The sequence below is a fragment of the Ornithorhynchus anatinus genome, chromosome X5, assembly GCF_004115215.2.
Source record: "Ornithorhynchus anatinus isolate Pmale09 chromosome X5, mOrnAna1.pri.v4, whole genome shotgun sequence".
Taxonomy (NCBI): Eukaryota; Metazoa; Chordata; class Mammalia; order Monotremata; family Ornithorhynchidae; genus Ornithorhynchus; species Ornithorhynchus anatinus.
Window position 1 is genome coordinate 13,270,508 of NC_041753.1, and position 25,516 is coordinate 13,296,023.

The following is a 25,516-nucleotide window of genomic DNA, read 5'->3' on the forward strand; positions in this document are numbered from 1 at the left end:
ATTGCGACTGAGTAAATGGAAACAGGACGTTGGTTCTTGTCGAGTAAGCAAGATTTAGTCGCATGTCGAATTTGGCCCACCAAGTGATTTAATCCAGATTTGGACTGGCCCTGAGCCATCCGCTTCTGCCCGCGGTGGCTCCTGTCTTGCTCTGGTCCAGCTGTGGGTGCTGCTAATGGTCGTCCAGCACCCTGCCATCCCAAGGCCCGTGGCACGGAGTAAACCTACTGATAGAGTCTGGGACCCCCTTGGGGTTAAGAAGGAGCTTCCTCTGTTCTTATGGAATTCAATACTCCCCTTTTCCGCCCTCTTCCCCCCGCCCCCCGAAACACACTGTCCACAGACCTGCTGCCACTTTCAATTTGTGGGTCCAAGGGTCCAACTAATTGTCCACCCTTGATTTAGCCTCAAATAAAATCTGGCTTGGTAGTAAAAAAAAAAGATGTTGCCACTTATCCAGAGCAACGCTCCCATCTGGGAGCAATTCACGAAGTCTTTCGGAACAAACTTGCACAGCAGTAAAACTGGAGTACAAGGGTGCATATTGAGCGAAAAAGCATCCCCCAGGGTCAAAGATCAGCTCTTCTCCTCCAGTGCATTTGAATAGCAGTACATTCCCAGGTGGCCTTCGGCATCCCAAAACTGCCCGGTGAGAAAAGGCCAGGATGACTGTGCTTCCTCCACAGATGGATTTGGGTAGAGGAGCAGCATGGCCTAGTGGAAAGAGCCCGGCCGGGGAGTCAGAGGACCCGGGTTCTAACCCCAGCTCTGACACTTGCCTGCTGTGTGACCTCGGGCAAGTCACTCAACTGATCTGGGACTCAGTTTCCTCGTCTCTAAAATGGGGATGAAATTCCTGTTCTCCCTCCTACTAAGACGGTGAAACTCCTGCAGGTCAGGGACCGTGTCCAGTCCACACCTGTTTCTCCCACCCCAGTGCTTAGCGCGGTGATTGGCACATAGTGAGCATTTAACAAATACAACAGTTGTTATTAATACGAATCTTCGTGCTATTCAGACTGGTGGATTGACACTGCAGTACTATCTGATCAAAACCAGGACGGAATCAAATGTCTCATTAGCATGCCCAAGTCTAATTGTTGGAGATTCAATATTATTTCATTTTCTTGAGAAGGCATATACTCCGTAGGATGGTATGACTCCCCTGCTGCATTTTTATAGCTTATCGACTTGCTAATTCTCTTTTAATTTGGGCATCACATTTTGGGGAGGCAGATAAAATCCAGGAAGGAATTCGCAAATAACGATTAAGATCCCAAGAATATCCTAGCAAGAGCTGAGTTTCAACTCTTGGGAACATTTCTTAAATACAGCAAAGGCATTTAGCTGAACCGTGGTCTTAAAGCCCAGGGCTGCTCCTCAGAGGAAGTGAGCCAGCAACCGCCATAAAGAAAATGAAAGGAAGAGAAGATTGAACAGGGCGAAAACTACCAGTTAAGTTTCGTAATGTCCTAGTGTGAGATGAAATATGTCACTCGAAAATGAGAAGAAACGGCTAGTAATTTGGTCATTGTGACAGTTTAGAATGGTTTCCCTTCCTCCAGGGAATTACTGTGCGGACTAAGGGACGTAGGGTAATTGAAAAATAATGAGTGATTTTTCTATTGAATCATCTGAGAAGAGTGAATGCACACTGCTGTAAACAGGCCCTTCCTTGTTGCGCAGTTTTAACCCCTTCCAATGGTTTTTAATCAAGAAAAAGCGTGGGCCCAAGTGGGAGGCCTGCAAATCCTGGAGGCAAGTCCATGATGTGGGCTCGGTGCACAGACACAGCTGAGGAGTACCGGGAATTCTTTACTCGGAAAGAGTAAAGGGTGCCACCAAACTGGGCCACAGTTCCGAGCAGTACCGGGAATTCTGTACTCGGAAAGAGTAAAGGGTGCCCCCAAATCGTGGGTCACAGTTGAGGCTTCCTAATTCATCCCAGGAGCGATTGTAGCAACGGCTGAACCCGGCTTTTCCGGAACGGAGAGAAGTAGTGGGAAATGGTCTCGGGACAACTCATCGTGTTCCTAGCAGTCCACGTCAGGTGTTTTTCTCTAAATTGAAATGGACTAAAGAGCCCGAAAGGTTGATTCCACTTTCCTCCTCCAATTGTCAGGGAGTTGGAAAGCAGTCGGTAAGGTGAGTACCTTCCCAAGGAACGGAACGGATTACGGGTTCGGATACTAAACCCAGAGGGGACCGGCACGACAGGCCTGTGCTGTGCCCAAGGGTGCGGGTAAACAGATGCAATTCCTGCCAACGTACTTGTTTTTGGTGTTCTGAAACTGGCAAATAAAGAATGTTTTCTCCTTCCTGTGTAGATTATCATGCTAAAGAATGACATATGCCACTGCAAAGCGTCAGGAATATTTTTGCGCCTGGAGGCAGGAGGCTTGATTGCGGACAACAACATTTACTCTAACTCTGAGGCTGGCGTGGATATACGGAAAGGAGCCAACCCCCTAATACTGGTAGTTATCCCTTTGAAAATTCAACTTCCTCTTCCAGATATTCCTTCTTGTGGTCTTTTCTGCCCAAAAGCATGTTAGAAACTCAGTGACATTTCCAGAAAGGTTGTTTGAAAATTATTTCTGTAGCGTGCTTTAAGGAGACTCCCGTCCACCACCCCCCTTTTCTTTGTATTTCTCTCATTTCATCTTTTCCTCTTTTCTCCCCTGTCTGTCTTGTACTTCCTCTTTTTGTTTTTCCTCAGTTACCTTATTTCTGCTTTCCTCTTTTGCTCCTTTTTGCCGCCTCTTGCTTATTTTGTCCCCGAGGCATGGGGCATGTCAGCTGTTAGGGAGCCACGTGGCAGGAGAGGCGATGGGGCCACTCCGGTGGGAGAAGGGTAAGCCGAAAAACAGCCATGTGGGGCTGGATTAGTTGTGGACCCAGGTCCAGCACGATGGGGGATGGAGCTCTACGTAGATCCATTTTATAAAAAAGTGCATCCCATATTGATTTCAAATGGGACACAAAGGAAAAATGGCCCCCAACTGGAATGTCCCACAAAATATGGTGTGGTCACTCATGTCTCGCCCTCCCCCACTTCTTTGGAGCCACACTTAAACAAGACACAGTCCCAAGAGCAGTGTATTCTTGAGCTACGAAGCGGATTCAACGAGCGGTAAATGGGGCCGTGTTTATCCCGTGTTCTAATAGATAAAAGGGAAGGGGTAAAAAGGGGTAAAACAGTGGGCCGGATTTTCTGGTTATGTGGAAAAGTAGCTGTCAGACGCTTCCTAGAGAGTTTCCCAGAGAAAGAATCTGGCCTGCTACTTGAAATTTTTGTAATAACCCTTTTAGAGGACTTCAGAGAATCTCGAGAAGAACAGAGACTGAAAATGAAAATGATGAAGGTGAAATGATGGGAAAGATGGGTCACCATCTTTTTAGAGTAAATCCTCGGCTTCATTCAGCAGTCCGTATTATGGGAAGTGTACTCCACCTGCCTGCACTTGGATAGCCAGCTTTTATTTGGAACTAAGCTTTGTAAAACTTAGAAAACTCCTCTGTCCCTGAAGAAAGAACAGGTACTGTAATTTCCTCCGAGCGGGGAGAAATGCAGCTCAATTAGCCCAGGGTGGTATCTTAAATTGAGATTATTCAAGAGCAGAAGGAATGGAGATGCAGTACTGTCCACTGCAGTGCTAATAATGAAAAGTACTAAAATCATGCTTATCTCTGAGGACTTCAGCCAACATTAGCTTTCACAACCTCCCTATGAAGCCCGAAGGAGCAGGGATCCGTATCCCCGTTTTACAGGAAGGAAAATTTATCAGGAAAGGGCGTATCTAGTTAGGAATAGAACCCAGGATTTTAGCTTCCTCTGGTGCTTCATTTTCAGAGCTTTGCTATTCTGGACTATCATCCATCAATCAACCACTTTATTGAGTGCTTCCTGTGTGCGGAGCACTGTACTAAGCGCTTAGGAGAGTACAATAGGAATGTGTTTATTGTACTGTCCTCTCTCGAGTGCTTAGTTCAGTGCTCTGCACCCGGTAAGCGCTCAGTAAATCCGATTGAATGAATGAAGAGTTGGTAGACGCTTTCCCTCCCCACGACGAACTAGGAAATCGATCTTAAGGAATTTTGGAAGGAAGCTTACGTCTCGATCACCTTTTCTAAAGGCACGGGGGACTGAAAGCTGCACTCGAGGCCTGAGATTTCACCGTGCTCTCCCCCGACTCCACCCTCTGCTCACCACGTCTCTCTCCCCACCACCCCGAACCGCCCGTTCTCGGCAATGCAACCCATCGGTTCACTCCTTTCTAACGCCTCTCTACCCGTCGCACCGTTCCCTTTCCTTGTTCCCCGCCCCGTTTCCTCAGCCAGATGTAGCCTGTGGAAATCCTACTCTATAGTGGGTAAACTCCCCTTCGGCCTTGACCTCTTCCTGACCCAGCCACTCCTCCTCCCTGCCATCCCTGAGACGTGGCTCACCCCTGACGGTGCCGTCCTCCCCCGAGAGGGCCTCACTGGGGAGGAGGGAGGAGTCGGCCCGCACCTCACCACCCCCCCAAAGCTGCTTGCGCACCATCCCGCCCCTCCATCCTCTCTCTTCCTGTGAAACCCATGTCAACTGCTCCTACCACCCACCCCAGTTACTAGTGGCAGTCATCTATTCTTCCCCTGAACGCACTTCCAGTTTTCTGAGTAATATTTTTGACGCCTTCCTTCTGTCCTTCTCTCTAATGGGTCCTCAGGGACTTGGACGTCCATGTGGACGTTCCTGATGACCCCCCCCCCCCAACTGCCCACTTCCACTCACCCCTCAACTCTGCCTATCTCCTGCTCCACCGAAACGCCCCACTCACCGACTTGGACACTCGCTGGATCTCACCGTCCCTAGTTATTGTACCATTTCTTAGCTCACCAACGCTGAAATTCTACTCTCTGATTACAACTGCTGTGCCTGTCTTCTCTCAAAACTGTTCTTTCCCCCACTGAGATTTAGGATCTCTGGGACTCCTCTGCTTATCCCGGGACGTGGGACGGAGAAACAGCGTGTCTTGGTGGAAAGGACCTGGGAGTCAGGGGGACTCGATTCTAATCCCCACTCTGCCACTTGCCTGCCCTGTGACCTTGAGCTGAGCTGCGTTTTCCTCGTTTATAAAATGGGGATTAAATTCCCTCTTTTGCCTCCCTGTAAGACTGTGAGCCCCATTGTGGGGTAGGGATTGTGTCCAACCTGACAATATTGATTCTACCCCAACGCTTAGAACGGTGCTTGGCTTTACGATAAGTGCTTAAACAAATGCTATTATCGTTAGGACGTTATGTACCACTTGAACTCCCTACCCAAACCTCACCTCTCTTGATGCACAAATCTGTGCCCTAAAACCCCCTGTCTGCCCTAATTAACTCCCTCGCCCGCTGTCCTTCTGTCAGTCTTATACCACTGAGGCCCGGCCCTAAATCAACTTCGAAGTCTGCTTACTCTGCTCCTGTGCTCATACTGTGGAGCGCTGCTGGGGAAAACCCAGGCACCGGGCCAAGTTCAGCCACTGCAAATTCATTCTCACTTGCTCGGACTGGGCCCTTTCTCATGCTCAACAACCACCTGGGCAAGCACGTAACTTCCTCCCGAAACCCCCAAAGCATCCACCTCTCTGCCCTCTCTTGTTTGTTGACAAAATCGAAACCGTCAGGAGTGATCTTTCCCAAGTTTACCCCCTCGCTTCCCTAGCTCCATCCAAATCCCATATCCCCTCACGTTCCTATCCAAGGATCCCAGATGGTTCGAATGCGCCTGCTGGCGCCATGTCCTCTCCAGCTCCCTTCATGACCTGGTTTTCTCCCCTAACTGAGACCACTCTTTCTAAGTCCACCAATAATCCCCTTCTTGCCAAGTCTAACGGCCTCCTCTCTCCCAAACCTCCTCAACCTCTCAGCTCCCGTAGACGCTGTCGACTCCCCCTGCCTGGAAACGCTATCTTACCTTGATTATTCTGAAATGGTTCTTTCCCAATTAGCCTCTTACCTCTCTGGCTGATCGATCAATCAATCAATTGTACTTACTGAGCGCTTACTGAGTACAGAGCACTGTACTAAGCACTTGGGAGAGTGCAATACAACAGAATTGGTAAGCACGTTCCCGACCCACAAGGAGTTTACAGTCTAGAGAGGGAGACGGACATGAAAGTAAATTACGGATAGGTACGTAATTGTTGTGGGGCTGAGGATGGGGTGAATATAAGTGCGTAAAGGGGATGCAGATCAAATGCTTAGGTGACACAGAAGAGAGAAGGGGAAGGGAAAGCCTTTTGGAGGAAATGTGATTTTAATTATGGCTTTAAAGGTGGGAAAAGTGGTACATTGTCAGAATCGAAGGGGGAGGGAGTTCCAGGCCAGAAGGAGGATGTGGGCAAGGGGTCGGCAGCCAAATAGATGAGATAGAGGTACAGCGAATAGGCTGGAGTTACAGGAGCGATACGTGTGGCCTGGGTTATAGTAGGAAATCAGCGAGGTAAGGTAGGATGGGGAGAACCGAGTGAATGCTTTAAAACCGGAGTTTCTGTTTGATGCCGAGTTGTATGGGTAGTCACCTTGAGGAAGGGGGAGATGTGGACTGAATATTTTTAATTTTCTTTAGAAAAATGATCTGGGCAGCAGAGGGAAGTATGGTCCGAAGAGGGGGGAAACGGAAAGTAGAGGTCAGCGAGGAGGCTGCCGCGGTAGTCAAGCTAGGATATGAAAAGTGCTTGGATCTGCAATAGCAGTTTGAATGGAGAGGAAAGGGCGGATTTTAGCGGTGTTGTGAAGGTAGGACCAACGGGATTTGGCGACATCGAACATGAGGGTTGCATGAGAGAGATGAATAGAGGAAAAGGTCAAGGTTATGTGCTAGTGAGATTGGGAGGGCAGTGGTGTCCACAATGAAGGGAAAGTGATGGGAGAGGGCGGGGTTTGGGTGAGAAGATGAGGAGTTCTGTTTCGAATATGTTAATTTTGAGGTGTTGGCGGGACATCCAAATAGAGATGATTATTCTCAGTCTCACTGGCATCCCTCTGCATCCTCCGCATCCCACTACCTAACTGTGAGTGTCCCTCAAGACTATCTCTTTCTCGTCTCACTCTTGAGGGGAGCTCAGCCACCCCCATGACTTTACCACCTCTACGCAGATGACTCCCAAATGTACTCTGCTGCCCCGACCTCGCTCCTTCTCTGCAATTTCACATTTCTTCTTGCCTCCAGGGCGTCTCTACGTGGGTGTCCCCCTCACGCGTCCTGCTCAGCACGGCTAAAACCGAGCTTCTCATCTTCCCTCCCAAATCTTGTCCTCCACGTAGGCTTCCCATCGCAGTCGATAACACCACCGTCCTCCCGTCTCTCGGGCATGCAACCCTGCGTTTCCTTTGAGTCCTTCCTCTCCTCTCCCGTATTTATTCAGTCTATGTTTACGTCCCGTCTTTCTCCACAGGGTTTCCAAGATCCCACCCTTTCTTCTCCATTCAGACAGCCGCCAGGCAGATCTTGGCACTTGTCGTGTCTTGCTCGAGTACCGCGTCAGGCTCCTGGCTGCGATCCCTGCCTCCAGTCCATAGTTCACTCTGCTGCCCGGATCGTTTTTCTAAAGCATCGTTCTGCGCCTGTCTCCCCACTTCTCAAACACCTCCACTTGTTGCCCATTTCTCTTAACGTGAAGTAGAAACTCCTCACCACAGATTTTAAGGCTCTCAATCGGTTCTCTCCCTCCTACTTATCTACTCTCTTCTTCCGCTACTCCCCGGCTCACGTTCTCCGTTCCCTGAAGCTAGCCTTCTAAACGTACCTCATTTTCGTCTCTCCTGGTACCAACCTCTTGCTCGTGGCTTTTTTCCAATCCATCATGTTTATTGAGCGCTTATTATTGAGCAGTGTACTAAGCGCCTGGGAGAGTACAATATAACAGGGTTGGTAGAAACATTCCCTGCCTACTACGAGCTTACAGTCTAGAGGGGGAGACAGACATTAATGGAAGTAAATTTTGGATATGTACGTAAATTACGGATATACACGTTCCCCCTGCCTGGAACTCCCCCGCCCCTTTCAAATCTGACAGATCACAGCTCTCCCCATCTTCAGTACCCCTTCCGAAATTGCATTTCTTCGCCATTCATTTCTTACTCCCCAAGTTATATCACCCCGACTGCGACTTCAACACTTCCGTTATCACTTCAGCCCTTAAGTACCCACCACCCCCTGTATAGCACTTACGTACAGATTTTATGTGCTCTTCTACTTCCTATCTGGAATTAATTTTAGTGTCCATTTCCCCCACTATACTGTAAGGTCCTCTCGACTAATCCTGTCGTACTCTCCCTAGGAGTTGGTAATGATCGGCACACAGAAAGTGCTCCGTAAATACTATTGATTGATTTGCAGTGGAAGCAAGATTCAAAGAGCGTACAGTCAGGTGGGAGGGCTAGAATGACAGAAATTATTGACCTGCATGGTGAACCTCAATGGGGCATCCGTATAATCGACCTCTGCGTTTTACGAATACTGCCGTGAAAGGCATCGTTTACCTCATCCTTGCCTCACCTCTTAACTCACCTAGGCTCGTCTCGAAGTCGCTTTCAACCCATTTCTAGTGTCTTCAGTGCTGTGGGGTAATTACTGCCGCAGGGACTCTAGGACAGACTTCTGGTTTGGCCTCCCCCCTCCCCGACACTAGTATCGCTAGACTAAGAGATGAGTCGAAAGGAGGGTTTAAAACCTCAGCATTTCATCATCGCAAAGCTGATATGTGCCCATTTGGAGTCTTCCAAGCTCTAGACTGTGGTGGGCTTGCGTGTATTCCCCAAAGGGCTGTGTTTGGGCCTGTTACCGTGACAAAGGCTTCGGGTCACTGGGCAGCCACCCTGTCTGTCCAGTGGTTGTTAATCGATCGTTTCTGTGAAGCACTTACTGTTTGCAGAGCACTGTTCTAAACGCTTGGGACGGTACAATATAACAGACACGTTCCCTGCCCACAAAGAGCTTACAGTCTAGAGGGTTGTTGCACTCCTGTGTCTGTGTCACTTGGAAAATTAGCCTGGAATTCAACTCTGCAATGATCTGTGTGCTCCGAATCGATCAATAAATGGTATTTATCCAGCACTTACTGTGTGCAGAGCACTGTACTGAGCGCTTGGGAAAGTGCAATACAACAGAGTCGGTAAGGGCGATCCCTACCCATAAGGAGGTTACAGTCTTCAGGGGGAGACAGGCATTAAAATAAATTACAGATAGGGGAAATAGAGCATAAGGGGATTTATATGAGTATTGTGGAGCTGGGGGAGTATCGTATGCCACCTCTATTTATTATAAGCATTTGAGTGCCTACATTTTACAGAGTACTGTACTGGGTGCTTGAGAATATAAAAGATATAAATTGAAGAGAGTTTCCGCCTACAAGGAGCAATCTTTTTGCAATCTGAGGAAAAGGGGGAGTAAACATTAGAAGTGAACATACCCGAGTAGCATCTTGATGCTTCTGTCCTTTCTCCTTTACTCTTTCCCTCCCCCTTCCTCAGTTTAGGACCAGAAAAATCCCGACGTTTTAAAGTTCAGAATGATCGTGCTCCACCTCCGCCTTTACTCCACGCTCTGCATCACGACTCATTATTTTATGGATCAGTTACAACGTGGACAAAACATCTCTTACACTGTTCAGCCTCAACTTTTAATGATTTTCCTTGGTTACCTCCTGCCATGGACATAGCCAGAGCACCCAAGACTTGGGTTCCTGGAAGATGCACTGACTCTATCTGAATATATATATATATAGATAGAAGGAGAGAAAAGAGAGGAGAAAAAAAACCTCTTTACTTCAGCCTTCTAGATGTATTCAAAAAAATCCCTTTGTCATTCCTTTGTCTCCTGGAGATGATCAAGAAGCTTAAAGCTGAAGAACGCATGTCTTTATGTCATACTTTTGACCAACATGCCCACACGATCCCTTTCCTAAATAACTCCTCCCTTGACTCCACGGCACCCTCCAGCTATCCCCCCCCCGTCTCCCGCCTCCCATTCCTGTCCAAACCCCTCAAACTAGTCATCTCTCTCCTTGAACCCTTATATTCAGTCAGTTACCAGATCCCGTTAATTTTTATTTCCTCCCTAACATCTCCGGAATCCACCCCTTCCCGTATCCTGTCTGACCTCCCAGCCTCCCGTCTCTCCCCTCTCCGGTCCATCCTTCACTCTGCTGCCTGGATTATTTTTCTAAAACATCATTCCGTGCGTGTCTCCTCACTCTTCAGATACCTCCAGAGGTTGCCCGTCCATCTCCGCAGCGAACAGAAATTTGTCACCATTTGCTTTAAGGCCCTCAGTCAACTTTCCCCGCCACCCGTCTTTACTCCTCTCTCACTACAATTCAGCCCTCGAGTTTCGCTCCGCTAATACCAACCTACTCACTGTGCCTCACTCTCGTCTATCTCACGGTCGACTCCTCCCTCCCCCATTGTGTAAGACTTGCCGTACCTGTTAAGCGCTTACTCTGTGCCAAGCGCTACGGTGAGCTCTGGGGTAGATGGAAAATAATAATGATGGTATCTGTTGAGCGCTTACTATGTGCCAAGCACTCTTCTAAGCGCTGGGGTGGATGCAAGGCAATCAGGTTGTCCCACGTGGGGCTCGCAGTCTTCATCCCCATTTGACAGATGGGGTAACTGAGGCACAGAGAAGTTAAGTGACGTACGTCACACAGCCGACAAGCGGCGGAGCCGGGATTAGCCCAAGCCCGGGCTCCTTCCTATCTGTAACCTATTTTAGTGACAGGCTTCCGCCCTAGATTGTGAGCTCTTTGATGTCAGGGATCGGGTCGGCTGATGCCACCGCGCTCTGGGCACGGCAGGCAGACTTAACTCGCTGCCTTGCGGAAATTAATCCAGTTCCGTTGGAGTTTCGAGACGGCCCAGCCCCCCAAGGAGTAACCCGAGGTCCTCCGCTCCCCTCACTTCCCCCCTACACCCCCCGTTTCACGGAACCGGTGCCATGAAGGAGGCTGGCGTGGTAAAGGTGAAACCGATAATTCGTAAAGCTGCAGCAGGGTAAGTACGGCGCGTCTCGATGCGAGGCGTCTTAAGCCGAGGGCCGACCGTACCAATACTTGCCTTTTGGTCTTTTCTGAAATCTCTTTTTAATCCAGCTGTCGATCTTTCATTCTTTGCCTTCTCTCTTTCCCTGGCCTGACTGATATTTCTTCTGTTTTCTCTTGAATTCTTTTCACATACGTATAAATGATCCCTCAGTGTAATAAGATACACAGTGGCCTTCGTTCCGGCATCGTCGTCCTTGGCAACGGAAAAGGCGTCATCCGTAGCAATCAAATCTTTGGAAATAAAGAAGCTGGAATTTATATTTTGTATCACGGAAATCCCATTGTGAGGTACGTTGATCGGCAATGACCTTGCGCTCGCCTCTCTCCTCCGTGCGGGTATTAATCGCCTTCCGTATTTGAAAGGGGACAGCAGTGCCCGGCAGGCCCTTAGGGGCGTCCGCTGTCTACGCCCGGACTCTAGCTAAGGGAAGCAGAATATTAAGCGTTCTTCTCGTCTCACCCCAACTTTAACCGTTGGCTCTGGGCGAGTGGCGGTTGGGAAAGAAGATGCAGGAAGGTTCAGAGGAAGTGGGTACAAGACTCCGCTTTGGCAGCTGTGTCTCTACCCTGCCGGTTCAAAATGACTGTGTGAGGAGGGGTACGGAGGAGAGAAGGAAGGTCTCCACCCGGTAGCACCACAGAGTTCGAAGGAACCTCAGGAGGTTTGTGGGCCTGGCTGGTGCTTGGTCTGCGACACCGGACGGTTGAAATTCAGATTTTAGGGCGGCGTGGAGTAGAGAGATCCGTTGGTTGGCTGTGTCTTTTCTACTTGAAACCTTTCATTCACTCTCCTAGATCAAGGAAAATCCTTTCGAGTGGTAACAGAACCCTCCCCGGGGGCCTTCGGACCAACGGGCAACTCAAGTCCTCTTCCCCAGACCGTTAGACCCTGAAGTCCAGTTTTTTGTTGTTTTTTTTTTTAAATAGTGTTTGTTAGCACTTACTATGTGTCAAGCACTGTTCTAAGCGTGGGGATAGAGACAAGTGACTTAGATTGGACACAGTTCTTATCCTACGTGGGACTCACAGTCTAAATTATTATTATTATTATCGTATGTGACGCGCTATTTATCGAGTACCTACCGTTTTCAGAGCACTAAGTACTTAGGGAAGGTACAGTAGAATGCTTCGACGTAATCCCTGCCCTCAGAGAGTTTACGGTTTAGTGAAGGAGATGAGCACTAAAATATTACAGAGAAGAGGAAGAAGGAAAAGGGGACACAAACGCGATTTTGTGCTTAAGTAATAGGGTATATAAGATACGCACCTAAGTGCTAGAAGAAGTTATGAGCGCTCAAGTACCCATTTGCTGAATAAAAAGTACAGAATAATAACAGTCCAGCACAAGCGCTTTGAACAGTGTTTGGCACATAATAAGCGCTTAACAAATGCCGTCATTATTATTGAGTGAACCGGAAGGGAGAAGCATGAAGGTGCCGAAACGGTTCGCTTAATGGATTTACTGCGCCTGCTCTGAATTTAGATTTGGCTAGGATTGCTCTTGACCGGGTAGGATTTAGTAATAATAATGATGACGGTATTTATGAAGCACTTAGTACGTGCCAAGCACTGTTCTAAGCACTGGGGTAGACACGAGGTAATCGGGTTGTCCCACGCGGGGCTCACAGTCGCAATCCCCGTTGTACAGATGGAGTAACTGAGGCACAGAGAATCTCAGCCCAAGGTCACACAGCGGGCAAGGGGAGGAGCTGAGATCAGAGGCCGACTCTATATTGTCCTCTCCCAAGCGCTCAGTACAGTGCTCTGCGTGCAGTAAACGCTCAACAAATTGACTGACTGAATCCCAGCCCCGAACTCTCTCCGATAGGCCGCACTGCTTCCCACGAGAGCTCGGGTACATACTTTTCTGGACTGCCGTCAAGGTGTCCCGGCCCCCCCCCCCCCCCGACCGACAACCTAGACGGTGACCAAAGCGGACCAAGTGAGGCACGTCACCCCCTGTCCCCTCGGCAGATAACGGGACCCCCTAAAAGTGTGCCCCTGGGACAGGAAGACTGGGTAACCCTATAGTCATTCATACGTCCTCCACGAAACGTCTCCGGAGGAGTCTCTAAGATCTGCAGGACGTGCCTGCCGCAACGGGGATCGGAAGCGTTACCGAGCCGAACGGAGCGGATGGATGTGAAAGGCAATTTCTCCTTAAATGCGCCGGGTTCTTGTCGATGTGTTTCGGCTGCATTAGAGGAGCCCCCCCCCCCCCCCCCCCCCCGCCCCCGCAAACCCCGATAGGTGCTTCAGCTGCACTTCTGGAAATGCTGCCGTGTAGTTGGGTTTTTTCCACGCGTCAGCTTGTGCGTCGTTGTCCCTAATTGCCCAGTTGAAAAGAAACTGAAAATTTAGTTTTGATGAATCCCCCTCACGCCCCCAGAGGGACGGTGTGTCCAGACGCGTAAGGTGCCCTGACGAGGCAGCTCCCTTTTCAGTGATACGAGAGTAGCTCATAACCCACCCCGAAGCGCGATCCCCGGGGTTTTCAGCGTTCAGAGCTGCGTGGGTAGGCAGAGAGTGTTGTATACATTATCCCTTTCGGGCTTCAGAAGGTGAAACGTCACGTCCTGGATCTCAGAGGTAATCTTGACAGTGGTGTATTACCGTGCCACGGTCCAAAAGGCCCTTACGATTTTGGAAAAAATGATTTCGAACGTCGGCCTTCTTCTTGAAGACTCTTCTTGGAGATTGGGAGGAGAAAGCCGCCTCAGGGCTTCGAGCTCAGTTCGGCTTCCCGCAGCCTATAGGAGATGATTTGCTGTCCGTTTCGGTTACGACGCGCTTTTCTTCGATGATTCCCAGTTTGGGGATTTGTTTGTTATGTTTCTATGGCATTTGTTAAACACTTACTATGGGCCAGGCGTGACGCTGAGCTCTGGGGTAGATACAAGCTGGTCAGGTTGGACGCAGTCCATGTCCCACGTGGGGCTCAGGCTTAATCATCATTTTACAGATACGGTAACTGAGGCACAGACAGGTTAAGTGACTTTCCCAAGGTCACACAGGAGACACGTGGCAGAGCCGGGATTAGAACCCAGGACCTTCTGACTCCCAAGCCCGTGCTCTGTCCACTAGGCCACGTTCAGACATGTTCAGTACGATTCAGTGCGGTTACCTCCCCCAGGAATTAACGAGAGGAATCAACCGACCAGAGCCAAAAAAAAAAAAAAAAAAAACCATCCCAAAGACCAACAAACAACTCACACGTCTCCCCACTCAAAAGGGCGTTCCTTGTCGAGCAGACAAGGCCCAGCTGAAAAGACGGTGCTCTGACCCTGTTCCGCAGGCCAAGACTTTCTGACTCGGATGGATCGGGAGAGCTATCGGGTTCCAAATTGTGTTTGAGGCTGGTTGACTCCCCGCAAGGCAAAACCGTAGCCTTTTCTTTGTTTTTGTGAAGCATGGAAGGGCGAAGCGGTCTCAGGAGCCTCCAGGGGGGTCGTGGGATGAAAAAGGTTTGAGGCGAGCCATTCTCGCATCTTGCTTTGGAAATCTCAGGTCTGTAATGAGGCTCGTCTGGAGCACGTACTGTAGAAAGCCAGTTATTCAAACCCATTAGAACCAAGGCCAGTTCAGACAATGAAAAGTTGGATAACTGAGCAAAATTGGATCCAGCAATCTTAGTCAGGCCCCATTTTCATCAGTTCTCGGCGTTCTAGTTTTAATTATCTCAAGGAGGCTTAGGTCAGTGCAGATGACCAGCGTTCGGATAATCACCTTCCCGCTACGTGTAAGAAGCCTCGCGGGCGGCCTTTGGTTTATCTCAGTCGTCACGAGCTTGGATAGGATGAGGAGAAGCGGCGTGACTCAGTGGAAAGAGCCCGGGCTCGGGGGTCAGGGGTCATGGGTTTGAATCCCGGCCCCGCCACGTGTCAGCTGTGTGACTTAACTTCTCTGGGCCTCAGTGACCTCATCTGGAAAATGGGGATTAAGACTGTGAGCCTCATGCGGGACAACCCGATTCCCCTGTATCGCCCCCAGCGCTTAGAACAGTGTTCCACACATAGTAAGCGCTTAACAAATACCAACATTATTATTATTATTATTATTAAAGGATCGTTTCAGTCAGAAGGGCATGAGTTGTCATCCCGGCTCCGCCACTTGGCTGCCGTGTGACCTCGCGCAAGTCACTTCACTTCTCTGGACCTCAGTTACCTCATCTGTAAAAGGGGGATTGAGACTGAGCCCCATGTGGGACAGGGACTGCGTCCAACCCGATTTGCTTGTATCCATCCCAGTGCTTAGTAATAATTATAATAGTAATGATGATGTTGGTATTTAAGCGCTTACTATGTGCAGAGCACTGTTCTAAGCGCTGGGGGAGATACAGGGTAATCGGGTTGTCCCACCTGAGGCTCACAGTCTTCATCCCCATTTTCCAGATGAGGTCACTGAGACACAGAGAAGTTAAGTGACTTGCCCACAGTCCCACAGCTGACGAGGGGCAGAGCTGGGATACAGTACCGGACACGTAGTAAGCGCTTAACAAATACCACAATTTGTATTATTATTATTATTATCCGGAAAGGTCACACGGAAGGCTCTTCACTTAGTCTTGGGGCTCAGCCACTTCCAGATTCTCCCCCCTTGCGGCTCCTGGATTCTTCAAAAGCGTCTGCAGGAATGAGTGCAGCGAACGCAACTGTTCAGTGCTCTGCACACAGTAAGCGCTCAATAAATACGAATGAATGAACAAACTGTTTGATTCGACAACTCAACCTTCCTTTCTAACGAGGAATTTCCCCACAAGTCTGCATATTGCCATAACGCCGTCGTCGCCAGCGTGTCCCGAGCCTAGCACGTGGCTCCTCCGGGAGCATTCGGCTCGGTGTTCCTTTCTGACCTGGGGCGAAGCATCCGTGCCGAAGGGATTGCGTGGTTAGGGGATGGGCCGATCGGTCGTGTTTATCGAGCGCTTACTACGTGCAGAGCACTGCACTGAGCGCTTCGGAGAGTACGGTACAACAAAATTAGACGCTTGTCCGTAATGAGATTACAGTCTAGAGGGGGAGACAGAGATTAATATGAATAAATAGGTAATTTATAATATAGAATTTAAAGATACGTACGCGAGTGCCGTGGGGTTGGGGGACGGATAGATTTTAGTCAAGGGGATTTTAACGTCCTAGCATAGGGGAGTACTTATTTGTGAAGGTCAGTTTATTTTAATGGAATGTCACCTCTTCTGCAGGACTCCTCTTTCAGGGTTGCTGGGGGGGCGGGGGGGTGTAGATTACAGAACCTTTCCCTGCGGTGGGCATGGCGCCCGAGAAACAACAAAATCACCATGACATTAGCGGTTCGAGGTAACTTTACTGCCGTGGTTTCTGTAGTTTAGAAAAGAGCCCGTTTGCACTGAACGGATATTTTATGTGGAAATTTTTCTGAAAAACTCAAAACGTCATCCCCAGCTGGATGAGTACGTTTGGCATATCCGTTTGGCCCGTCCACAAGGAGAACCTAGGCGCAAAATGTCCGGTCGTGATAACCGTACTTCTAGGAATAGGAGCAAGTCACAGAACAGGCCTGTCGCGTGCTTTGGCAGATTTCCAGCAGCCAAGGCAAGAAAAGCCAATTGTTGAATGATTTTTTTCCCTTATTGCATACGTATAAAATCAAATATGATGTTGACAATTTCAGATGGCAACTAATGCTTTTATCTGTGACCTTAAAGGTAGACTCTACCTCTACCTTAAAGGTAAGCTCCTTGTGGGCAGGGAACGTGTCCGCTAACTTTGTACTGTACTCTCCCAGTCGCTTAGCGCAGGGCTCTGCGCGTTGTAAACGCTCATTAAATTCCTTGGATGGATCGATTAAGGTATGAGCAGGGGGCACCTGAATATCAAATTGACCTGGCGACTCTTGTGCTTTTTGTCTGGGTCCATTTCGGGTTTTAGGCATCTGATGGTAGATGTAGTATTTATTTCCCGTGCGGAAATAATTTCCTTGCTGCGTTAATAGAGTGAATCATAATCATCTGTCTAGGAATCGGCTTGAATGAGGAGGACCAACAGCTCATCTGTTGTTTTTCCGCTACAAAGCCTGTAATGGAGCGAGCCCAGCAGCTGGGAGAGAATGTTCTTGTAGCCCTGTTCCAGACCACCTTAAGAACCAGGCGATTTAAGATCTGGGGAATCAAAGCAGCCCATTCACAATCTAGCCGGGCCAAAATCCCCTCCGAATTGTCCGGGGATGTCTTGCACGTTGGTAACCCGGATCATCACGCCTGTCTAGCGCAAATAATTACGGCCTAAGAGGCTTTTGGCCTTCATGCAAATGAATCGCTGCTTTCGCTTCTGGTACGGGAAGGAAGGCGGAAGCAGCGTGGCCTAGCGGGAACAGCACAGGCCCGGGAGTCAGCAGGACCTGCGTTCTAATCCCGCCTCTGCCACTTGTCTGCTGCGTGACCTTGGGCTGGTTACTTGACTTCTCCGGGTCTCAGTATGGGGACATGGACTTTGTCCCACCTGATTAGCTTGTCTCTGCCCCAGTGCGCAGTACGGTGCCCGCCACGTAGTAAGGGCTTAACAAATACCATTAAATGATAATAAGTAGTAATAATGATGGTATTTGTTCAGCGCTTCCCAGATGCCAGGCGCTGTTCTAAGCTCTGGGAGAAAAATGAGTTCCTTTTTCCCTTTCTCGTCTTCGCTGTAGAAGATGCAGAGACCCTCCCTTCTGTAGAGAAATACATCTTGTGGAATCGAGAAAAGAATGGGAAATGAGAAGAGGCAGAGGAAGGTGGGGAGGGAGAGAGGATAAAGAATTTGAAATTGAATATTGTGGATTGCTTAGTCTCTTTTTGTACCTTTAACTCTCCTCCCTCTCCTCTGGGGTGCTCTCCGAAGGCACTCCTAGGGTTTTTCATATTTTAGTCTACTTTCCCACGGCGGTAATCAGAGATCGGAGTGCTTTGCACACAGAAAACGCTCAGTAAATGCGATTAATAATCAGAGTCAGCAAAAGTATAACCTTAGGAATAATAAGCCCTTGCATCTCTAGAGCGGCTTTCCAGCATGGACCCGCAAACAGATTTTCAAGAGCAGTGTCCTTTCTCACTCTCCTTTGGGTGGGGAAATAGCGTCATCCCCACTTACCCTCCGAGAGTGAAATTGCCCGGGCTTCTAAAATCGATCGGAAAGGTTTAACTCCTGGATTTAGACCACATCTCTGGAAGGTGTGGATAGCGTCTAGATCTGCAGCATTTAATTTACCTCCGGCTTGCCGTCGTGCAAATGCAAAAAATCACCCTGCCCCGGCGGTCCCTAGGTTCACATCGAGTTGGGGGTGGCCCTGGGAGAGGCTCCCAAGAGTGAGGGGTTTCAGTTAGAAAGGAAAATAGACTGGAGGGGGAGTCAAGCAGTGGCTCACCCATTCCATTCCCAGCTTGGGCAGTGGCTAGCGAGCGGAAGGCCGTCTGCTACAAGTCAAAACTCCCCCGTGCCGGGCAGCGGCGGCACGGAGAGGGTCGAGGGCGGAGACTCGAGTTTACCGCGCGGAAGGAGGCAGCGGTCAACCACTTCCGGATTTTGACCAAGAAAACTCTACGGAGACACTACCGGAACGATCGCGGATGGAGTTGGGGCCTTCCGGGGGAGATGCGTCCGTGGCGTCGCTACGGGTCGGCCCAAGACGGTCACTAAAGGGGGCGTATTCGGAAACCATTCTGATTTGACGTTTAGGTCTTAGCGGTCTTAGGCCGGAGACGAAGTTTTCTCTCTGAAAAAGCCTTTCGGCCGTTGGGATGAAGAGGCCATAGAGCCCCGGTCGTCGTTCAGTCAGCCCACTGGGATCGAGTGTTTCCTAACAGTGCGGAGCACTGTACCGAGCACTTGGGAGAGTACGGTACGACAGAGTCGGTGGACACGTTCCCTGCCCGCAGCGAGCTTACAAGTCTTGTCGTGGGAAGGCTGCCCGATGTGGATGCCGAATGCTTTCTCCTTGGAGATCCCCAGCCATTTCTAAAACCCACTCTTTGCCCCAAAGAGATGATTCTATTCAGTCGTATCTGTTGAGCGCTTACCGTGCGCAGAGCACTGTACTGAGCGCTTGGAATGGACGGTTCGGCAACAGATAGAGACAAGCCCTGCCCAGTGACGGGCTCCCGGTCTCGACGGGACTGTGTTTAGATTCGTGGAAAGCCGCCTCGTTATTTTTCCCTGAACTTCCAAGTTCCGGTCATTCTCATTTCCGTTGCACCTCGCCCATCTAGTTCCAGTGGATCGGAACCAGAGAACAGCGTGGACTAATGGATAGAGCGTGGGCCGTGGAATCCGGCGGACCCGGGTTCTAATCCCGGCGCTGTCGCTTTTTTTATGGTATTGGTTAAACGCCTACTGTGTGCCAAGTACCGTACCGAACGCTGGGGTATGTATAAGCTAGTCGGGCTGGACCCAGTCCCTGACCCACACGGGGCTCACAGTCTTAACCCCCATTGTACAGATGAGGCGACTGAGGCACGGAGAAGGGAAGCGACTCGCCCCCAGGTCCCGCGGCAGACGGGCGGCGGAGCCGGGATTAGAACCCATGACCTTCTGACGCCCAGGCCCGTGCCCTGTCCACTGGGCCGTGCCGCTTCAAGAGGTCTTCCCTGACTAAATCCTAATTTCTCCTCTCCATCCCTTTCCCCCTCTAGGCCGTTGACTCCCTGAGGGGCAGGGACTATGTCTCTCAACTCTGGTGTATGGTCCTCCCCCAGGTGCTTAGTACAGTGCTCTGCACACGGTCGGCACTCGATAAATACCACCGGCCGAGTCATCTTTCCTCCCCTCTGCGCTTGGCCGTGTGCCCTTTAAAAACTCTGATCCTCACCCCAGCCCCGCAGCACTTAAGTACCTGTCATTATACTCTCTATCCCCTATCCATAATGTAAGCGCTTAACAAATACCAACATTATTATTATTATTATTATTATTATTATTATTATTTTGAGGTTCGTCTCCCCCCGCCCCCCCCCCCCCCCGTACACTGTAAATTTCCCGTGGGCAAGGATCACGTCTACAGAAGCAGCACGGCGTAACGGCTAGAGCCCGGGCCTGGGAGTCAGAAGGTCGTGGGTTCTAATCCCGGCTCTGCCGCTTGCCTGCTGTGTGACCCTGGGCGGGTCACTTAACTGCTCTGGGCCACAGTGACCTCATCTGGAAAATGGGGAACGAGACTGCGAGCCCCACCTGCGATAATAATGATGATGTTGGTATTTGTTAAGCGCTTACTAGGGGCAGGGCACTGCTCTAAGCGCTGGGGGGGATACAAGGTGATCGGGTTGTCCCTCGTGGGGCTCACTGTCTTCGTCCCCATCTTACGGATGGGGTCGCTGAGGCCCAGAGAAGTGAAGTGACTTGCCCACGGTCACACAGCGGAGTGGCAGAGGCGGCGTCCGAAGCCATGACCTCTGCCTCCCAAGCCCCTGCTCTTTCCACTGAGCCACGCCGCTTCTCTATTTATCGAGCGCTTACTGTGTGCGGAGCACCGTGCCGAGCGCTTGGGAGAGTGCAGTGCAGCAGGAGTAGCAGACACCTTCCCTGCCCATACGGAAGCCTTCCCGAAGGGTTGCGGAGGTGACGCCAGGCTGCGGCTGGTTTTCTCTAGACTAGGCTCAATCAGTCAATCGGTGGCGTTTGTTGAGTGTTTCCTATGTGCGGAGCACCGTACTGAGCGCTCGGGAGGGTACGACGGAGTGGGCAGACACGTTCCCTGCCCACAGTGAGCTTACAGTCTAGAGGGGGAGACAGTCGTATAAATAGATAATTTACACTGTGTCATTCAGGGATATGTACATAAGTCCTGTGGGGTTGAGGGCGGGACAGTCATTCAGTCGTATTTACGGAGGACGTACCGTGCGCAAGGCACTGTACTAAGCGCTTGGGAGAATACGAGATCACAACCGACACATTCCTGCCCGTAACGAGCTCACAGTCTTAAGGGGGAGACAGATGTTAATAGAAATAAATCCGTTGCAGATGTATACAGACGTGATGATAATTATGGCACTTGTTAACCACTTGCTATGTGCCAAACACTGTTCTAAGTGCCGGGGTGGATACAAGTTACTCAGGTTAGCCGCAGTCCCTGTCCCACGTGGGGCTCGCACTCATCTGTGTGATGAGCAATGATGAGCGCGATGAGCGACGATGTAAAATCCCCGTTTCACAGATGAGGTAACTGAGGCCCAGAGGGGTTAAGTGGCCGGCCCAGGGTCACACAGCAGACACGTGGCGGAGCCGGGATGAGAACCCAGCTCCTTCCGACTCCCAGGCCCGCGATCTGCCCCCGCGTGCCACGCTGCCGACCCAGAAGGGGGAGGGAGCCGGGGAGAAGAGGGCTCGTCGGGGAAGGTATCCTGGAGCGGACGTGACCGTAATAATGCCTCGAAGGTGGGGAGAGTGGGGTACGTGCAGGGGGAGGGATTTTCAGGGTAGGGGGAGGACACGGGAAAGCGGTCGGCGGCGGCATAGACGAGACGGGGGCAGAATGAGTCAACTGGTGCTAGAGGAGAGGGGTGTGTGGACCGGCCTCTAGTTGCCGCCCCATCTCCCGCCTACCGTTCCTCTTCAGACTCCTCGAGTGGGTTGTCTACACCTGCCGCCTCCACTGCCTCTCTTCCAGTTCTCCCCTCGACCCCCTCCAACCTGGCTTCCGTCCCCTCCGCTCCGCGGAAACGGCCCCCTCGAAGGACACCAGCGATCTCCTCCTCGCCCGATCCAAGGGCCTCTACCCCATCCTCATCCCCCTCGACCTCTCGGCTACCTCGGACGCTGTCGACCGCCCCCCCCCCCCCACCCCGGAGACGTCATCCGACCCTCGCTGACACCGTCCTCTCCCGATTCTCCTCCTATCTCTCCGACTGCTCGTCCTCGGTCTCTTTCACCTCCCAACCCCTTACCGCGGGAGTCCCTCGGGGTTCGGTTCTGGGTCCCCTTTTTTTCCTCCATCTCCCCCCGCTCCCTTAGAGAACTCATTCACTCCCACGGCTCCGACTACTGCCTCGGTGCGGGTGAGTCCCAGATCTTCTGATCTCCCATTTCCTCCTTCCCTTCGGACGTCTCTATTCGGATGGCCCGCCGTCACCTCGGACTTAACACGTCCAACGCGGAGCTCCTCGTCTACCCACCCGATCGCCGTCCTCCCCCTGTCTTTCTCCTCGCCGCGGACAGTACCACGACCCTCCCTGTCTCACAGGCCCCCGACGTTGGCGTTCACCTTGACTCGTCTCTCTCGTTCCACCCACCTACTCGGTCCGTCACTAAATCCCGCCGGTTCAACCTTCCCAACCTTGCTGCGGTCGGCCCTCTCCTCTCCGGGCCGCCACCGGGTTAATTCAGACGCTCATCCTATCCTGCCTCGATTACTGCGTCGATCTTCTTGGTGACCCCCCCCCCCCCCGTCCTCTCTCTCCCTCCCCGATCCGGTCCGTGCTTCGCTCCGCTGCCTCGATCGTTTCTCTACAAAAGCGTCAGTCCGTGTTTTCCCCACTCCCCACCCCTCTAGACTGTAAGCTCATTTGGGGCAGGGGACGCAGTCCACGGATTCCGGGGCGTTGTACTTTCCCAAGCGCGTAGAACGGTGCCGGGCCTGTAGTAAGTGCTCAGTGAATGCCAGTGATTGATGGAGAACCTCCAGGGGTTGCCCGCTCACCTCCGCGTCAAACAAACCCCTTACCGTCGGCTTTAAAGCGCTCCATCACCTTGCCCCCTCCTACCTTATCTCTCTGCTTTCCTACTACCACCCGGCCTGCACGCATTTTGCTCCTCTAATGGCAACCTGCTCACCGCACCTCCATCGCATCTATTTCACCGCCGACCTCCCGCCCCCGTCCCGCCTCTGGCTTGGAACGCCCTCCGCCTTCGTATCCACCAGATGGACACTCTTCCCACCTTCAAAGCCTTATTAAAAGCACATCTCCTCCGCGAGACCTTCCCCAATTAAGCCCTCATTTCCTCTTCTCCCGCTCCCTTCCGCGTCACCCTTGCACTTGAATTTGCACTCTTCCCTCGGCGCTTATGTACAAATCCGTGATTTACTCATTTCCCGTAACGTCTGCCTCCCCCGCTGGACCGTAGGCTCACCCAGGGCAGGGACCGTGTCTACCAACTCTGTTATGTTGCTCCCTCCCAAGCGCTCAGTCCAGTGCTCCGCCCGCGGTATGAGCTCGGTAAATGCGGTTGATTGAGATCGGAAGGGTGAGCTGGGATGGGGCGAGCTGATGGAGTGTTCTGGAATCTGCAGTCCCCCCAGTTGTTGCGGATGGAGGACTTGGAATTCTGTGTGCGTGTGGTTGCCCGCCCCGTTTTGGAATCCCAGCTCTTGCCACAGTCGCCGTATTTGGGTCGCGTGGCCCTTCGTGATTTACCAACGCCCGATCCACTCGAGAACAAAGGAGATTGGCATTTTGGTTTCCGTTGCGCTAAAATGATTCTTTCGCTCTTGATCCGTTTGTCCACTCCCCATGTCACGTACTGTCACCGTCCCATGTTACTTCACAGTCAGGAAGAATAAGTTGTAGGCGTAGCACATAAAAACGTCAGTAAAAGCTTTATGTGGCCGCTGCCTCTTCTCGGAGACAAAGACGAAAATCTCCCAGGACGATCGCGGGTGGTTTATTTTTGACTTTTACGTAACAGTGTTTGGATTCTGATCGGTTATTTTCATTTCCTTCTTTTGTAGCGGAAACCACATTTTTCAAGGTCTCGCCGCTGGCATAGCAGTAAATGAGAACGGAAGAGGACAAATCCTAGGTATGGAAATGAAAGCACCTCCTTCTGATGGGTGCCTGACGGCTTTGGTGAAATATTGCAGTATTACCAGTGGAAAGCACCACTATTTAAAGGAGCAGATGGGGCCCGTAGACAAACCGCCGAACTGGTAGCCTGGAGCGGCGTGTCGTACTCATCACGCTGAGAGGCAGCGTGGCTTGGTGGGAAGAGCCCGGGCGTGGGAGTCAGAGGTCGCGGGTTCTAACCCCGGGTCCGCTGCTTGTCGGCTGTGTGACTTTGGGCAAGTCACTTAACTTCTCCGGGCCTCAGTTACCTCATCTGTAAAATGGGGGATGAAGACCGTGAGCCCCGTATGGGACAACTTCATTACCTCCTGTCCGCCCAGCCCGGCGCTTAGAACGGTGCTCGGCACATAGTAAGCGCTGAACAGCTACCCTCGCTAATCATCAATTAACCCCAGCTCCGCCCCCGAACTGCTTGCCGTGACCTTGGACGAGACCCCGCTTCTCTGATCCTCGGGTTCCGCGCGGGCGCAACGGGCCGAGAATTCTAGCCAGTCGAGTTTCCGAAAAATGCTCAGAAGTAATAATGAGGAGTAATGATTACAGAGTATCTTTCGGAAACTCGACTGGCTAGAATTCTTGCGATAGTAGTAATACTAAATAGTAATAACAGTGACAATTACATTATCATCACGCTCTGACCGCGGTGCAGAACACCGTACTCAACACTGGGGAAAAACACAAAGGGGCCTCCGGGGGCTGACCGTCGAAGCCGGGGTGGGGAGATTCGGATGAACAGTAAGAATGTCATCCTATGAACGGTGAAAATAAATTCAGCACACCACAACATCCCCGGTCAACTGCGTCAGTTAAGCAGCTCTCGAAAAGAGCAGTGGTCGGGTAGCCGTGCAGTTCGGCAAACAGTTCGTTCATTCCATCGTATTTATGGGGCGCCTACCGTGCGCAAAGCCCCGTCCTGAGCGCTTGGGAGAGTACAGCGTAGCAATGAGCGAGAGAACCGAAGGCTCCGAACCAGTTGGGTCCCAGCTTCTTAAAGCTCGCTTTCGGCGTTTTAAGTGCTATCTGATATTCAGCTCGATTCTTCCTCTCTGTCTGGGAGCCACGGTAGGAACCGACCGCACCGATTTCTTCTTTCTCTTGAAGAGATGGGGGTTACGATTCCCGAGAAAGCAGAGAGAGTTGGGTCCCCCAAACGGGGCCGTACGGCCTGCTTTGGCGGGGAATCGGTCACGGACGGCGAGAACCGCCAGCCAGCCAGGAAGAGCGGCGAGCAAGGCTCCGAGTTAATAAGGCTCCTACCCTATCGTTTCGCTTGGGAAATAATGAGCCCCAAACTGGCCTAATTAGCATTAGTTACCCTCAGGGAGACAGCGAGTCCGCGCGTACGTCTGCTTATTTTTCCGAAGTAAGATGCACACGCACAGTCCTCCGTGGATACAAAGTTTGCCGATTCCTAGAGATAGAGAATCCAGAGAAACTAAAACGACCGGCTGGGATGAAGCCCAGGCTAATTAATTAGGCAGCCTGCAGTAAAGCAAGTTACTTAGTCCTTACGAACAACAACCACTTTGAGCTCATTGTTCTGGGAAGGGCTTTTCACCTCATTTGTTTTCCCCGTCCCCGCTCCCGGCTAGAATAACGACTTAAGCCAAGAGCGGCCGGTTTTGCGCTCAGCTCTCCGTCAGTCCCTGGG

General features: G+C 51.1%; 1 protein-coding gene across 3 annotated transcripts in view; it reads left to right on the forward strand.

Moving 5' to 3' along the window:
• Positions 1 to 25,516, forward strand: part of FBXO10 (F-box protein 10) — a 105,843-nt gene that overhangs the window by 52,170 nt on the left and 28,157 nt on the right. For all 3 annotated transcript variants that reach the window (XM_029055710.2, XM_029055708.2, XM_029055711.2), the window contains 3 exons: positions 2,328 to 2,477; positions 11,230 to 11,366; positions 23,751 to 23,821. In XM_029055710.2, the coding sequence (XP_028911543.1) occupies positions 2,328 to 2,477; positions 11,230 to 11,366; positions 23,751 to 23,821 (358 nt within the window). The remainder of the gene's footprint in view (positions 1 to 2,327; positions 2,478 to 11,229; positions 11,367 to 23,750; positions 23,822 to 25,516) is intronic.